The sequence below is a fragment of the Dicentrarchus labrax genome, unplaced genomic scaffold (assembly GCF_905237075.1).
Source record: "Dicentrarchus labrax unplaced genomic scaffold, dlabrax2021, whole genome shotgun sequence".
NCBI classification, from domain to species: Eukaryota; Metazoa; Chordata; class Actinopteri; family Moronidae; genus Dicentrarchus; species Dicentrarchus labrax.
The window spans coordinates 30,777,494-30,794,826 of record NW_026136711.1 but is presented as its reverse complement, the minus strand read 5'-3'; the positions used below and the strand labels follow the sequence as shown (position 1 = coordinate 30,794,826).

Here is a 17,333-nt window from a genome sequence, read left to right as displayed (position 1 = left end):
GCACTTCAATAGAGTTGCATAGATTATTTCTGTAATTACACATAAAATGAATTTATATGTATATAATTACTTTTATAATTAAATTACTCTTTTCAAAGTAATATTATTTTACTTATTACTCCCTGCCAACAGTAATAAATTACACTACTAGTTATGTAACTTTTCTGCTACTCCCCACAAAATTGGCAAGTGTGTCCTTTCTCCCCAAAATTTAGATTTATGACGATTAAAATCCAGTTTTATTTGTTAAAATCAAATTAATGAAAATATTTCCAGTTGCTGAATATAATTGTTTCCATCCTCCAAGGTAGTTTCCTCCAGATTACAAAATTAATCCAAGGATTTGATTGTTGGATTTCAAACTATTAGGGGATGACAGCAAAAGCAATATTATAACTAATATTTTTTAGGGGGGGGGGGTCTATTAGTAATTAGTTACAATACTAGTCACTGTTTAAAGTATTACTAGTATTACTAGTACTGAGTTACTGCCCAACACGGATACACAGTATTATATATTTAATTTCATTATATACTCACTCATAGTAATAACTCTTATTTTGACTTGTTAACTCGGAGCTTTTACTTTCAGCCGTCTGAGAATAGACACATAAGTACACAATGTTTTAATTAACTATATAAATAGACACATAAATACACAATGTTTTAATTAACTATATAAATAGACACATAAGTACACAATGTTTTAATTAACTATATAAAAATAACAGGAATAATAGAGAGAATTTAGTTTCTTTATTGTTTTGTTTTTGCCAACCTCCATTAAAAACCCTCAGAAGAAAGAAGCTGTTAATCAAATGCTTAAATAAAACAGGTTTAATTCACAGAAGGTCATCCCAATACCTGAGGTTACACACTCCGATGCAGTAGGTGGCGTTGTGCACCTTTACCGCTGGTCTGCAGTCCGCCATTAAACCGAGGCAGCAGTTTGGACCTGTGTCGGGCTGAACGCAGCAGTGATGGAGCAGCTGTTATTATAAAGGTAACGACTGTCTGACATTAGATGTGTGTTTGAATACATTGAGTGTCTGCTAGCTGCTGTTAAAGGCTGCAGGTCTTCATCACCTTCATCAGGTATCAGCAGATATTTAACAACCTGTAAAGTGACCAGTGTCGTAAACAACAACAACAACAACAACAACAACTGTGCCTGTTGGAGTTTGTGTTGTGTTGTACAGGTGGACCTGAAGACACAGTTGTTTAGACAGGTGTTTGGGTTTTATTGTTTTATTTGTGTTTTTATGCGTATTTGTTGCTTTATTCTATTTCTTACTGTTCCTCCCTTTGTTGTTATTGCCTTTTTATTGTTATTGTGCCTCTGTTGTTGTCTCTGCAAAGCCCTTTGTGACTCGTGTCTGTGAGAAGTGCTATATAAATAAATGTTATTTACTCATAGACATTAATTGGGTCCAAATGAGAGCCATCAGATTTTTATATTTCCCACAAAGATTTTTAATGACTATATTCACATTTGAATTCACATTTATTGTTCACTTCATTTTGTTTTGGTCAGTTGTTTACTGTTTACTGACTGTAAACACACACCTACCAATTAGAAGTATGCATTTTGCAGGAGTAGCAAATAAAGAGAAAGAATAGTTTCCATTAGGGGAAAGATTTTATACCTAAAATTAGTAAATATTGTGATTAGAATAGAATTAATGCTGAACTTTACAGATTAAATTAAATGAGCCACACTGAATTATGGACCTGGATAAATAATTAAACATTATTAATATCTTCTCACATCCTTGCCAAAGAATGTGTGGTTACACCCTCGAAGGGCTGCAACTAATGATATATAGTCTTCAATGTCTGAACATTGAGACTTTGAAATGTCTGAAAATAATGCAAATGACACAATTTCATAAAGCGCAAGATAATGTTGTGAACAGTTTTTCTAATCAGGGGCAGATCTCGATAAATATTCATGGGGAGGCAGAAATATCTGCTGATTTAAGAGCAAATAATCACATGTCAATATTTGCTTGGAAAAACAAATGAAGATATTTTAACATTAGTGTGGCATATTGGTAAAGCAATTCAATTCAATTCAATTCAATTCAATTTTATTTGTATACGCCAATTCATAACAGAAGTTATCTCAGGACACTTTCAAATAGAGCAGGTCTAGACCAACTCTTTAACATTAATTACAGAGACCCAACAGTACCACCATGAGCAAGCACTTGGCGACAAGGGCAAGGAAAAACTGCCTGTTAAAAGGCAGAAACCAGGACAGATCCTCCGGCCTAGGTGGGTGGTCGTCTGTCTCGACCAGTTGGGGGAGAGAGGAGAGGGGAGGGGAGAGAGAGGAGGGAACGACAGACAGACAGGTGCACAGCAACAACAGTATTGGCAATGGCAGTCAAGCAGGACCATGGCAGGAGGCCCACCAGGATCCATGAGAACCCGCGAGACGAGAAGCACAAGAACCCGGGAAGAAGTGGAGTTAGTAACATGCATTAAAGGGACATGAATGAGTGCAGAAGAGAGAAGGGTAGCTCAGTGCACCATGGAAATCCCCGATAGTCTAGGCCTATAGCAGCATAACCAAGGGATGGTTCAGGACCACCTGATCCAGCCCTAACTATAAGCTTTATCAAAGAGGAATGTCTTAAGCCTACTCTGAAAGTGGTGAGGGTGTCTGCCTCCCGAACCACAACTGGAACTGGTTCCACAGGAGAGGAGCTGGTAACTGAAGGCTCTGGCTCCTGTTCTACTTTTAGAGACTATAGGAACCACAAGTAGCCCAGCATTCAGAGACGTAGTGTCTAGTGGGGTAATAGGGACTATGAGCCTTAAGATATGAAGGGCCTGACCATGAAGAGCTATAGGAGGAGGAGTATTTTAAATTCAATCTACATTTTATAGGGCCAATGCAGAGTAGCTAGTACAGGAGATGTGATCTCTTTTCTAGTTCCTGTCAGTACTCGTCTGCAGCGTCTGAATTAATTGGAGCGTTTAATGGACTTATTGGGGCAACCTGATAATAAAGAGTTGCAGTAATCCAGCCTTGAAGTAACAAATGCATGGATTAGTTTTCTGCATCTGTCTGTGATAGTATGTGTCTAATTTTTCTAATATTACGTAAATGAAAGAAGGCAGTCCTAGAGGTCTGCTTTATGTGGGAGTTAAATGACAAATCCTGATCAAAGATAACTCCAAGATTCCTGACAGTGGTGCTAGAGGCCAAGTTAATGCCATCTAGAGTAACTATATCTTTAGACAATGAGTCTCTAAGGTTTTTGGGGCCAAGAACAAGAATTTCGGTTTTTCTGAGTTTAACATCAGAAAATTGCAGGTCATCCAGGATTTTATGTCCTTAAGACATGTTTGTAATTTAGATAATTGATTAATTTCATTGGGTTTGATTGATAGATATAACTGCGTATCATCTGCATAACAGTGAAAGTTAATGGAGTGATTCCTAATAATGTTGCCTAAAGGGAGCATATATAAAGTAAATAGTATTGGTCCAAGTACAGAACCTTGTGGAACTCCATGACTAACTTTAGTATTTATGGAGGATTCATCGTTAACATGTACAAACTGAGTACGATCTGATAAGTATGACTTAAACCAGGTTAGGGCAGTTCCTTTAATGCCAATTTGATGCTCAAGTCTCTGTAAAAGAATATCATGGTCAATGGTGTCAAATGCAGCACTAAGATCTAATAATACAAGTACAGAGACAAGTCCATTGTCAGAAGCAGTCAGAAGGTCATTATTAACTTTAACCAGAGCTGTCTCTGTGCTATGATGAACTCTAAATCCTGACTGAAAATCCTCAAATAAACTATTGTTATGTAGAAAGTCACACAACTCTTTGGCGACTACTTTCTCCAGAATCTTAGAGAGGAAGGGGAGGTTAGAAACGGTCTATAGTTGGCTAAAACCCCTGGGTCAAGAGAGACTTTTTAAGAAGGGGTTTAATTACAGCTACTTTAAAGGACTGTGGTACATATCCTGATAATAAAGATAATAATAAAAAATAATAAAGCAGCAATTAGTAATATGTAAAGGTGGCATTAGAAATCAATAAATTAGTTCATTTATGTGTTTTAGGGCTCAGGGCTGTGCATTGTCTGGCGATAGGATGCCTATCACAATACAGGGGTTACGATTCAATATATTGGGATTTATTTTAATCAGATTTTAGGAAAAATGTCCACAATATGCATAAAATCTGAGTCCCAACATCACTTGGTCTAAAATGTGGCCATAACAGATTATTAAATTAATTTCTGTTTCTTTAAGGTCCAGTGTGAAACATTTAGGAGGATTTATCGGCAGAAATGTAATTTATTGTGATATGAAACAGTGAAAATTTAACAGAATCCTATAACAACTTTAGTCCCCCTGAAATTGATAATCTTGTCGATAGTGCTGCAGGCTCACTACGAAGAACATTAGACTCTATCGCTCCTATAAAGAGGAAATTATTAAAACATAGGAGACTAGCACCGTGGTATAACCACCAAACCCGCCAGTTAAAACAAATAGCTAGGAAATCTGAAAGGAAATGGCGCTCTTCCAAATTATCAGAATATCACTCAAATTGGCAAGATAATCTTAAAATTTATAGAAAGGCCCTCCGTAATGCCAGAGCAGCCTATTATTCAGCACTAATAGAAGAAAATAAGAATAACCCTAGGTTCCTCTTCAGCACTGTAGCCAGGCTGACAGAGAGCCACAGCTCTATTGAGCCACATATCCCCATAAACTTAAGTAGCAATGACTTCATGAGCTTCTTCTATAATAAAATTATTACTATTAGAGACAAAATTAATCACCAACTGCCATCAACAGTTATCAGTGGCTCTCCAAGTTCAGGGACTTTTACTAATGTAAACTTAGATATATATTTATATTTTTTCTGCTATCGATCTTCATCAGTTAACTTCAATAATTTCTACATCGAAGCCATCAACCTGTCTGTTAGACCCGATCCCAACTAGGCTGCTTAAAGAAGTTGTTCCCTTAATTGGCACTTCTTTACTGGATATGATTAATCTTTCTTTATTATCAGGATATGTACCACAGTCCTTTAAAGTAGCTGTAATTAAACCCCTTCTTAAAAAGCCCACTCTTGACCCAGGGGTTTTAGCCAACTATAGACCGATTTCTAACCTCCCCTTCCTCTCTAAGATTCTGGAGAAAGTAGTCGCCAAAGAGTTGTGTGACTTTCTACATAAGAATAGTTTATTTGAGGATTTTCAGTCAGGATTTAGAGTTCATCACAGCACAGAGACAGCTCTGTTTAAAGTTAATAATGACCTTCTGATTGGTTCTGACAATGGACTTGTCTCTGTACTTGTATTATTAGATCTTAGTGATGCATTTGACACCATTGAACATCATATTCTTTTACAGAGACTTGAGCATCAAATTGGCATTAAAGGAACTGCACTAAGCTGGTTTAAGTCATATTTATCAGATTGTTCGCAGTTTGTACATGTTAATGATGAATCTTCAATAAATACTACAGTTAGTCATGGAGTTCCACAAGGTTCTGTACTTGGACCAATACTATTTACTATATATATATGCTCCCTTTAGGCAACATTATTAGGAATCACTCCATTAACTTTCACTGTTATGCAGATGATACCCAGTTATATCTATCAATCAAGCCCGATGAAATTAATCAATTATCTAAATTACAAACAAACATAAAATCCTGGATGAGCGGCAATTTTCTGATGTTAAACTCAGAAAAAAACGAAATTCTTGTTCTTGGCCCCAAAAACCTTAGAGACTCACTGTCTAAAGATATAGTTACTCTAGATGGCATTACCTTGGCCGCTAGCACCACTGTCAGGAATCTTGGAGTTATCTTTGATCAGGATTTGTCTTTTAACTCCCACATAAAGCAGACCTCCAGGACTGCCTTCTTTCATTTACGTAATATTACAAAAATTAGACACATACTATCACAGACAGATGCAGAAAAACTAATCCATGCATTTGTTACTTCAAGGCTGGATTACTGCAACTCTTTATTATCAGGTTGCCCCAATAAGTCCATTAAAACGCTCCAATTAATTCAGAACGCTGCAGCACGAGTACTGACAGGAACTAGAAAAAGAGATCACATCTCTCCTGTATTAGCTTCTCTGCACTGGCTCCCTGTAAAATGTAGAATAGAATTTAAAATCCTCCTCCTCACCTATAAAGCTCTTCATGGTCAGGCCCCTTCATATCTTAAAGAGCTCATAGTACCCTATTACCCCTCTAGAACACTACGTTCTCTGAATGCTGGGCTACTTGTTGTTCCTGTTGTCTCTAAAAGTAGAACAGGAGCCAGAGCCTTCAGTTACCAGGCTCCTCTCCTGTGGAACCAGCTTCCAGTTGTGGTTCGGGAGGCAGACACCCTCACCACATTCAAGAGTAGGCTTAAGACATTCCTCTTTGATAAAGCTTATAGTTAGGGCTGGATCAGGTGAGTCCTGAACCATCCCTTAGTTATGCTGCTATAGGCCTAGACTATCGGGGGATTTCCCATGGTGCACTGAGCTCCTCCCTTCCTCTCTCTTTCTGCACTCATTCATGTCCCATTAATGCATGTTACTAACTCCACTTCTTCCCCGGAGTTCTTGTGCTTTCTCATCTCACAGGTTCTTGTCGATCCTGGTGGAGCCTCCTGCCATGGTCCTGCTAGATTGCCATTGCTAATACTGTTGTTGCTGTGCACCTGTTTCTCTGTCTGTCTCTCGCTCTCTCTCTCTCTCTCTCTCTCTCTCTCCTCTCTCTCTCACCCCAACTGGTCGAGACAGACGACCACCCACCTAGAGCCGAAGGATCTGTCCTAGGTTTCTGCCTTTTAACGGGCAGTTTTTCCTTACCCTTGTCGCCAAGTGCTTGCTCATGGTGGTACTGTTGGGTCTCTGTAAATAATGTTTTAAAGAGTTCGGTCTAGACCTGCTCTATCTGAAAAGTGTCCTGAGAGAACTTCTGTTATGAATTGGCGCTATACAAATAAAATTGAATTGCATTGTATTGAATTGAAAAGAAGAAAATCCTAAGATTGGAGAAGTTAAAAAAGAGTGAATGTCTAATAAATGCTTTCAACTATTATCAAAATTGTTGCAGATTATTAATTTTCTGTCGAGCAATTCTTTCTGCTCTAATAAGTTTAAATTTCTAATTTCAGCTCAAAGTTCTGTGAGGATTAATAATGTTGAATTAACATGTCATCCTTTATAATTCAGGTCCCAGTAAGTCTGCTTTTTATTCATCCTTCATTCATTTATTCATCCCAGACTAGTTTTATCACAGTCAGCTTTTATCTGAGTAATTACTGAAGTGTGTAAATTCTGCTGAGATAAGCCTTTCTATTAATAGTTCAACACTCAGCTAATGCATCATCATTTAGTGATCACAGGTAAAAAAAAATATGTAGACACATATTACTAGAGTTGTGAAAAGATGTTTTTTTTTTTATTCAGCACAAAACTCCTCAATAGGAACTGATTTAAATTGTAATTTATGGACAAAACTTTTTTTTTTACTGACTTGTATGCACAGTAAAACCAGTAGCTAGCTACTGCAGTGCAGCTGCATCGGACATCCAGCAGAGACAGAATGATATTATCATGTGTGGCTGTTAGATGTTCTTCTTTCTTCTTAAGCTTTCGTCTGCAGGAAGAATTCAGCCTCCTGTGGCTGACTCAAAACAGTAAAGCCTCTGTAACCCGCCCTTCATCTCTGCTTCAGGCTGGCAGCTCGAGGCTCCGTTAGCCACTTCTAGCATAGCACACACAAATCTCTGTCCAAACTGTCAGCAGGCAAGTTGCATTGTGGGTAATGTAGGCGCCAGCGTTTGACAATGAAGAAGAATGCATGGACTATGGATTAAATATCTCTTGATCCTGTCGATTAATTGAAGATGGTTTTGTAGTTTGCAGCACAGAGAATTAAAATTATTCATCATCAAATGGAGAAGCTTTGAGATTCTCAGCCTTTAAATACAGCTGAGTCCGATTTGTGACGTACGATTTAATCGCAGCTCGTTAAAATGCTGTGTTCAGTTTCCTCAGTCGGCCGCGTGGAGGTTAATTCGTTTGTTTTTAAGTCTGCGTTTGTTTCTGAGCGCCCACAGCTCCTCCTCCTGTTTCTTGCTGGCTGGCAGTTTGTGGACACATCAGGGACGCAAGACTAATCAGCCAGATGATGTCTGGGTGCATGGCAACGCAGCATCAGCTGGCCGCTTATCTCCATGGCAACCATCTCACAAGCTGTTCGTCCTCTTGTTGCAGGTGTTGGTGGAAACACAGAAATGATCTCCTCAACAGTCTGACCCGAAGAGAAACAGCGCAGACGGACCAGAGCTGCAGATGGAGAATGGAGACGTGGGTCACATGGTGTGTGTGTGTGTGTGTGTGTTGTGTGTGTGTGTGTGTGGGGTGGTGTGTGTGTGTTTGTGTGTTTAGTTTCTTTGCTGCAGACATTTTTCTGTCTGAACTGTTCTGCTCTCTGACAGTTCAGACAGGCCAGTTAAAAAACCGTCTGACATTTGAATGATGGCACATGTTTTCATGCTGTGTGTGTGTGTGTGTGTGTGTGTGTGTGTGTGTGTCTTGTATGCGGTGTCCTCACAATAGGCTGGACTATGGACATATAAAAGATGGACGTTGCATTTCCACTTCCTTCCACTGTACAAAAACTAAGCCAGAATATCTGTGATACAGCCGTCGCCATCTTGCGCTGGTGACGTCATTCAAAGTCTGCACAGCAGTGATCAGGGTTGGCGTCGCGATATCAAGATCCTGCTCGTACGCCTGGCCGACTGAATTGCGAGCGGCGCTCAATTATGACGTGAAACCCTTTTTTATAGCTTCAAATAACTGCTTAAAACTGAACAGTTGAACATACGTCAGAGTGATAAAAACGACCTAGAGAGCCACCAGAGGGCGATCAATACAGTTTACTATTGAGGAGCTGACGTCTGTATATACGTCGATGGGTTGGATTAAAATTTAGGATTAAGGTTAGAATTGGGTTTGGATTTAGTTTAGGGATGTACTGATCGAACGGATACTAACTCAACTCTCTGCTGATACCAGTGCTCTTTTTTTTTCCCAAATTCAAAATCTGTGATTACCTCACTGTGGATAACTCAGGCCGACTGCGTCTTAACGAATATACTGACAGCTGAAATACTCTCCAGTTCTGATTTAACGGATGCAAGCAGCATCTACGCTAACCTCTCACACGAGGTTAGCTCCTCGAAAAAATCCACCAATAAATCACTTTATTCCAATTGAGGATTTTGTTAAACGTGTGTTTTTCAGGGTGATGGTAGATATTCAAAGCTTTAGTGTTGTCTCTGACTGCTGTTCCTGCTCTGTGCAGATGGGGGAGCCAGTGACTCTGAATGTGGGCGGCTGCGTGTACAGCACGTCTCTGTCCACGCTGCAGCGCTACCCAGAATCCATGCTCGGAGCCATGTTCAGAGGAGACCTCCCCACTGTCAGGGACGTTCACGGAAACTACTTCATTGACCGTGACGGCCCGCTGTTTCGGTGAGTGTGCGTTTATGTACATGAGTGTAAATACATGCAGCAGAATTATATATTTCTAAATGGTAAAATGTGGAACTAGCTGATTAGATGAATCACATTTACCAAGCACTAAACTCATTATCCAAACGTATGTATATAGAAGAAGTGAAGTTAGTGACATACATTAATGGGACATGAATGTGTGCAGAAAGAGAGGGAGAGGATGAAAGGAGCTCAGTGCATCATGGGAAATCCCCCGACAGTCTAGGCCTATAGCAGCATAACTAAGGGATGGTTCAGGACTCACCTGATCCAGCCTTAAGTATAAGCTTTATCAAAGAGGAATGTCTTAAGCCTACTCTTAAATGTGGTGAGGGTGTCTGCCAAGCTGGTCTCCACAGGAGAGGAGCTTGGTAACTGAAGGCTCTGGTTCCTGTTCTACTTTTAGAGACTATAGAGAACGTAGTGTTCTAGTGGGGTAATAGGGTACTATGAGCTCTTTAAGATATGAAGGGGCCTGATCATGAAGAGCTTTATAGGTGAGGAGGAGGATTTTAAATTCTACTCTAAATTTTACAGGGAGCCAGTGCAGAGAAGCTAGTACAGGAGAGATGTGATCTCTTTTCCTAGTTCCTGTCAGTACTCGTGCTGCAGCGTTCTGAATTAATTGAACCGTCTTAATGGACTTATTGGGGGAGCAGCATGATAATAAGGAGTTGCAGTAATCCAGCCTAGAAGTATCAAATACATGGATTAGTTTTTCTTCATCCGTCTGTGACAAGATGTGTTTAATTTTTGTAATATAACGTAAATGAAAGAAGGCAGTCCTAGAGGTCTGCTTCATGTGGGAATTAAATGACAAATCCTGATCAAAGATAACTCCAAGATTCCTGACAGTGGTGCTAGAGGCCAAGGTAATGCCATCTAGAGTGACTATATCTTTAGACAGTGAGTCTCTGAGGTTTTTGGGGCCAAGTACAAGAACAGTTTATTCAGAAAATTGCAGTTCATCCAGGATTTTATATCCTTAAGACATGTTTGTAATTTAGATAACTGATTAATTTCATCGGGCTTGATTGATAGATATAACTGGGTATCATCTGCATAACAGTGAATGTTAATGGAGTGATTCCTAATAATGTTGCCTAAAGGGAGCATATATAAAGTAAATAGTATTGGTTCAAGCACAGAACCTTGTGGAAGTCCATGACTAACATTAGTGTTTATGAAGGATTAATCGTTAACATGTACAAACTGCGAACGATCTGATAAGTATGACTTAAACCAGTTAGTGCGGTTCCTTTAATGCCAATTTGATGCTCAAGTCTCTGTAATAGAATATGATGTTCAATGGTGTCAAATGCAGCACTAAGATCTAATAATACAAGTACAGAGACAAGTCCATTGTCTGAAGCAATCAAAAGGTCATTATTAACTTTAACCAGAGCTGTCTCTGTGCTGTGATGAACTCTAAATCCTGACTGAAAATCCTCAAATAAACTATTGTTATGTAGAAAGTCACACAACTCTTTGGCGACTACTTTCTCCAGAATCTTAGAGAGGAAGGGGAGGTTAGAGACTGGTCTATAGTTTGCCTAAAACCCCTGGGTCAAGAGTGGGCTTTTTAAGAAGGGGTTTAATTACAGCTACTTTAAAGGACTGTGGTACATATCCTGACAATAAAGAAAGATTAATCATATCCAGTAAAGAAGTGCCAATTAAGGGTACGACTTCTTTAAGCAGCCTAGTTGGGATTGGGTCTAATAGACAGGTTGATGACTTTGATGTAGAAATTATTGAAGTTAATTGATGAAGCTTGATAGCAGAAAAACAGTCTAATATATATCTGATTTTATATTTGTTAAAATTCCTGAACTTGGAGAGACAGCAATACACTACATTTGGTGATTAATTTTGTCTCTAATAATAATAATTTTATTATAAAAGAAGCTCATAAAATCGTTGCTACTTAAGTTTATGGGGATATGTGGCTCAATAGAGCTGTGACTTTCTGTCAGCCTGGCTACAGTGCTGAAGAGGAACCTAGGGTTGCTCTTATTTTCTTCTATTAGTGCTGAATAATAGGCTGCTCTGGCATTACGGAGGGCCTTTCTATATGTTTTAAGACTATCTTGCCAAATTGAACGATATTCTAATAGTTTGGAAGAACGCCATTTCCTTTCAGATTTCCACGGTTTTTGCTTTAATTGGTGGGAAAAGCATCTTCCTTCTCTCTCTTTCTCTCAAACACATGCAAATGCTGGCTTGAGCATTCAAGCATCAAGCTCATCCAGTGAGTGCAGTTTCAGCTCAGCTGGTTGGAGCTTAAAGCCTGTCTGAGAAGGTTAAAACCTGGGACTGTTTTCTCTACACAGAAACACTAGACAAAAAAAGACAATGTAGATCTACATATGTAGGCTACTGTTTTGTAAAAATTCACTGTTCAAAGATCATTGTGGAGGGTTTAGTGGCATCTTGTGGTGAGATTGCACATTGTAACCACCTGAAAACCCCTGACTTAACCAAGCGAGAAGCAGAAACTATGGTGGACTCCTAAGACGAGGACCTGTTTCCTCGGTAGATAAAAACAGCTCATTCTTAGGTAACAAAAAAACACAAAGATTCTTATATTCAGGTGATTATACGCTAATGAAAACATACATATGAATATTATATTGCATGTCTGCCAATAGATCCTCCTAAATGTTACACACTGGACCGAAAAGTAAAGGCTGCATCATTGTGTGGTGTGTGGAGAGAGTAAGAGAGAGTTTGTGTCTTTAATGAAGGGTTACATGTTTAGCTGCTTTTGAATAATAAAGAACACCGTTTGGAACAATTTGTCTGTTTATTTAGCCTAGATCTTCACACTACTGTGGGCGGTGGAGACAGAGAGCACTCTGACAGCTTCTAGCTGCTCCCTGCAGCAGGATCAGCCCCTACGAGAGCGCTGCAGCACTCAGTCCTGACAATGTGCTACTGTAAAGCATAAAGTTGCAGGCTTGCGGGTCAGGTTTGGGTAGTCAAGTAACGTATATGTTTTTGCTGGTCAGGTGGTGCAGATTTGCTCTCATGCAACAATACTCAGTTGGTATTAAGGGTATTAATGTGTGCCAAGAAAATATTCCCCCACACCATTTCTGACCCTACCAACTGCATATCACAGCAGAAACTGAGATTCTAACCCTTCCCCTCTGCCCTATATTTTTCGATTATGCTAACAAGTATTATCTGTGTATCAAAGCCTGAAATACACCGATGCAGCCCCCCCCCCATATGCAACAATCTGTAAGGCTCTATGTGTTCTGACATCTTTCTATCAGAACCCGTATGAACTGTTTCAGCAGTTTGAGCTACAGTAGCTTGTCTGTTGGATCCCCACATACATCAATGAGCCCTGTCTCTGGTTCTTCTCCTTCCTTGGACCACTTTTGATTGGTACTAACCACTGCAGACCGGGAACACCCCACAAGATTTGCAGTTTTGGAGATGCTCTGACCCAGTCGTCTAGCCATTACAATGTGGCCCTTGTCAAAGTCGCTTAAATCCTCACACTGCCAATTTTTTTTTTTGCTTCTAACACATCAACTTGAGGACAAAATGTTCAGTTGCTGCCTGATACATCCCACCCACTGACAGGTGCCATAATAACCAGATAATCAGTGTTATTCACTTCACCTCTCAGTGCTCACAATGTTATGGCTGATCTTGTGCTGTGTGCCATAGAGCTCCACTGTTGTCCAAAAACTATTCAAACACATCAATGAGCCTCACTCATTGGGTGACATGTTCCTTGATTACCATGTAAGTGACACTGTAGTTTACGTTGGTTTACCATCCTGTTCATTTTTTAAAATATGGAACTCCACCGATCAGCTATAACATTGTGAGCACTGACAGGTGAAGTGAATAACACTGATTATCTGGTTATCATGGCACCTGTCAGTGGGTGGGATAAATTAGGCAGCAAGTCAACATTTTGTACTCTTGTTGAAAAATTGGCAGTGTCAGTATTTGAGCGACTTTGACAAGGGCCACATTGTAATGGCTGGACGACTGGGTCAGAACATCCCCAAACCTGCAGCTCTTGTGGGGTGTTCCCGGTCTTCAGTGGTCAGTATCTATCAAAAGTGGTCCAAGGAAGGAGGAGAACCAGAGACAGGGTCATGGACGGCCAAGGCTCATTGATGTATGTGGGGATCCAACAGACTGCTGAAACAGTTAATGCTGGTTCTGATAGCAAGGCGTCAGAACACACAGAGCATCACAGTTTGTTGAGTATGGGGCTACGTAGCCGCAGACCAGTCAGAGTGGTCATAATGTTTTGGCTGTTCGGGGTATGTATTAATGAGCTGAATTTAAAGATCTGCATCTTCAGTAACGTTAAATAAGCGGCATGAATGCCACAGACATGGTTGGGTAGAGAGTATTGAGAAATGGACTCAACACATTGTTGTTTTTCATGGGACTTGTTGAGAATACAAAAAAAAATACAGACTAACACGAGCCTTGTCCGTTAAGAAAGAAGTGAATCAAATATTAAAAATAAAGACCAAACTCAAATGTCAGAAAAACCAAAACAAACTTTTCTCCCTCTCGAGTTATACAGCAGCTCTCTCTTCCCTCCTGTCCTGACTTTAATTGACAGCTCAGAGTTTTACAGAATCGTTCACTCAGCAGTCTGCACTGATCCTGTCTCTGTTTCTGCTGCATCAGCTACATCCTCAACTTCCTGCGGACGTCAGAACTTACGCTGCCGTGCGACTTCAAGGAGACTCAGCTGCTCAGGAAGGAGGCTGACTTCTATCAGATCGAGCCCCTGATCCAGTGCCTGGGAGACCCCAAACCCCTGCTGCCCTACCCCACTGACACCTACGAGGAGGTGGTGGAGCTGTCCAGCACCAGGAAGCTGTCCAAGTACTCCAACCCCGTCGCAGTCATCATCACCCAGCTCACCATCACCACCAAGGTCAGTGGGAACAGGTTTAGTTAGGGTTGTATTGATATATCATTCAGTGACACAAAAACATCAATATGTATTATTATCTAATTTACCTGTTGACCCTCCTCCACTAACATTCACTAAATTTGACACATTTTTTTCTGTTTAGTGCAAATCTACTCCTCTTTCCCTCTGTTCACATCTTTCTTTTGACTATGTTTATATTCATGTTGCCTCTAAATATCACTTTGTCATAAAATGCAGTGTTGAACACATTTTCTTTTTGAGTTTCAGGTTCATGCATTTATTTGTTCCTCTCACTTAACAGGGACGTTCTCATCTATACATTTTTATGCTTTAGTTTAAATCCTGACAAAAATCTGTTCTTAAAATCATGTAGTTTATTGTTTTAAGAGATTCTATTTAGTTAAATAACATCATTACTGTACAGTAAAAAATATAATTACATCAGTTAAAAAATACTATATAACAACAAGATACAAAGAACAATAATAATTTGAATACAGTACGTAAAATGGTAAAGTATTTAAAAACAAAATTGCTAGTTAATAAATAACAAGTAGTCACATTAATCTCTTTTTAGGTCCATGCAGTGTTGGAGTCTATCTCGCGCAGTTTCACAAAGTGGAACAAACACATGATGGACACCAGAGACTACCAGGTGTCCTTCACCTTCGGACCATGTGACCACCAACAGGAAGTCAGCCTGCGTGTCCACCTGCTCGACTTCATCTCCAAAGCTGTGTGTAGCTTTTATCTCACTTTAACCTGCTGCTAGAAAACACTGTTTAAATCAGTTGGAGTATTTCAACCTATTAAATTCTGACATTGACGCCAAGAAATTAGATTGTAGCGCGCACACACTGCTGGCTGAATTGTATGTGGTCAACATTACAGTGTTTATGTGTTTACACAACATTTAAAAAAAGCAAAATCTGAGTTTATTTTGGTGAGATGACTCAGTTTGCCTGTCTCACTGTTTCAGGGCTTCACAATTCGCAACACTCGTGTTCACCACATGAGCGAACGGGCAAATGAGAACACAGTTGAACATCACTGGACGTTCTGCAGAAGAGCTCACAAAGTCGACGACTGAAGGATGAACTGATGAATGGACAGACAGACAGAAGATGTGATCAGTTGTCTGCAGACAGACAGGCAGGCAGAGTTTTTTTGGTGGTTTTGTTGTTTACGTATTAATGTTTTGTTGATCTCTCTCTCTCTGTCTCCTCAAAGCTAAAGGCCAGGTTACTGAAAGGCTAGCACATTAGCTCCATGTGAGACATATAGTACGATATAATTTACTTCATACACTAAATGGCCAGAAGTATGTGGACGGGCCTCTAATCTTAATGCTACAGCACACAATTCACTTTTAGGAAAGAGTGTACTTCCAACTTCATGTCAGCAGTTTGTGAAAGACCCTTTTACTGTTTCAACATGGCAGTGTCCCCAAGCACAACGTCATAAAGAAATGGTTTTCCCAGTTTGGTGTGAAAGAACTTGACTGGTTTGTACAGAGCTCTGACCTGAACCCCATCCAACATGTTTGAGGTCAACCAAACATCAGTGTTGGACCTCACTAATGCTCTTGTGGCTGAATGGGAACAAATCCCTGCAATCACATGTTCAACTATTACATATAGCTGCAATTGGGTGAAATTATGTCCTCATATTTTTCGCCACATAGTGTATGGTACCGTGGTTACATATCTGGCACAAATCTGTTGTACATCAGTGATGAAGAATTAATATTAATTGCAAATAAAACTACATGGAAAATGATGATCTCAAGTAATGTTTTTACTCACCCTCAGTTCACTTTGGAAGAATGTGAACCTATCCTCCAAGTCTGTCTTAAAACCATAGTCAGGTTCCTATATGAACATTTATACAGGTGTTTCGGGCTGTAATCGTTTCTCCTTTTCATACTGGACAAAATTCCCCAGTCCTCAGTTCTGCGGAAAATATATTAAAGAGTTTATTTGAAGCTCATACGAGGCAGTCCAAGTTAGACAAGCTGGCATCAAGAGGTAAACCGGAGACCGGAGAGAGACCTCGACACCAAAGATATGTGGCAGGAGATCCAGACCATCACAGGCTACAGAAACTGAAGCGCCCCCATCATGTGTGAGGCCACGTTGCCAGATGAGCGTAACACATTTTATACTCACTTTCATCTCCTCAAAGAGTCAGCTGTCAGGTCTACTCTGCCTCCAGAGGATCCGCCACTCTCAGTATCCACAGCAGATGTGAGAAGAATCCTGCTGAGAGTGAATATGAGTAAAGCTGCTGGGCCTGATAACATCCTAACAGCTGCGTACTAGAAACGTTCCAAACAGCTAGTGGATGTCTTTACTGACATTTTTAACATAATCACTCTCACATGATAGTGTTTCCACCTGCTTCAAGACAACCACCATCCTCCTTCTACCTAAAAGGTCTGCAGTGTCTCATCCAGGGAGCCATCATTGCATTTTTCAATGCAGTGATGGGTATTATTTACGTTAGCTTTACATTTCGTACTACTCTTGCTGGAGAAAACCTTCAGCTGGGCCAGGTGTCTTCAGGTTCCTCATTTGCTGCTTAGTTCTTCAGTGAAACACTTGCGTGCCCTGGAAACTCACCTGGTAGAGCTGCTTCCCCATGTACCAAGGCTGAGTGGCCGTGGGTTCGACTCCGATCTGTGGCCCTTTTTTTTGCGTGTCATCACCTCTCTTTCCTATCTTGATCTGTCCTGTCAATCAAAGGCAAAAAGCCCCCCAAAAATAATTTTAAATAAGAAGAGAATAAAAGCGAATTAAACATAGATTTCCTGTAATTGTCAAAGCAGAGTAAGTAAA

The 17,333-nt window shown here is 40.0% G+C and overlaps 1 protein-coding gene across 2 annotated transcripts; it reads left to right on the top strand.

Moving 5' to 3' along the window:
• The first annotated feature begins 657 nt into the window (after positions 1–657).
• Positions 658–16,275, top strand: kctd6a (potassium channel tetramerization domain containing 6a). Of its 2 annotated transcripts, none has more exons than XM_051413981.1 (6): positions 658–1,003; positions 8,283–8,375; positions 9,379–9,548; positions 14,244–14,496; positions 15,074–15,232; positions 15,476–16,275. In XM_051413981.1, the coding sequence occupies exons 2-6, from the start codon at positions 8,361–8,363 to the stop codon at positions 15,584–15,586; spliced, it is 708 nt and encodes a 235-aa protein (XP_051269941.1). In that variant the 5' UTR covers positions 658–1,003; positions 8,283–8,360; the 3' UTR covers positions 15,587–16,275. The 2 variants fall into 2 exon arrangements, with proteins under 2 accessions (XP_051269941.1, XP_051269940.1); XM_051413980.1 differs by having other exon boundaries at positions 668–1,003; positions 8,283–8,387.
• Positions 16,276–17,333: the final 1,058 nt, after the last annotated feature.

Bases quoted from the DNA above. Each gene is read 5' to 3' on its own strand.
- kctd6a (XM_051413980.1), top strand. From the start codon at position 8,361: ATGGAGAATGGAGACGTGGGTCACATG. The intron at 14,497-15,073 runs GTCAGTGGGAAC...ATCTCTTTTTAG, and splicing joins AGCTCACCATCACCACCAAG to GTCCATGCAGTGTTGGAGTC. The intron at 15,233-15,475 runs GTGTGTAGCTTT...TCACTGTTTCAG, and splicing joins TCGACTTCATCTCCAAAGCT to GGCTTCACAATTCGCAACAC.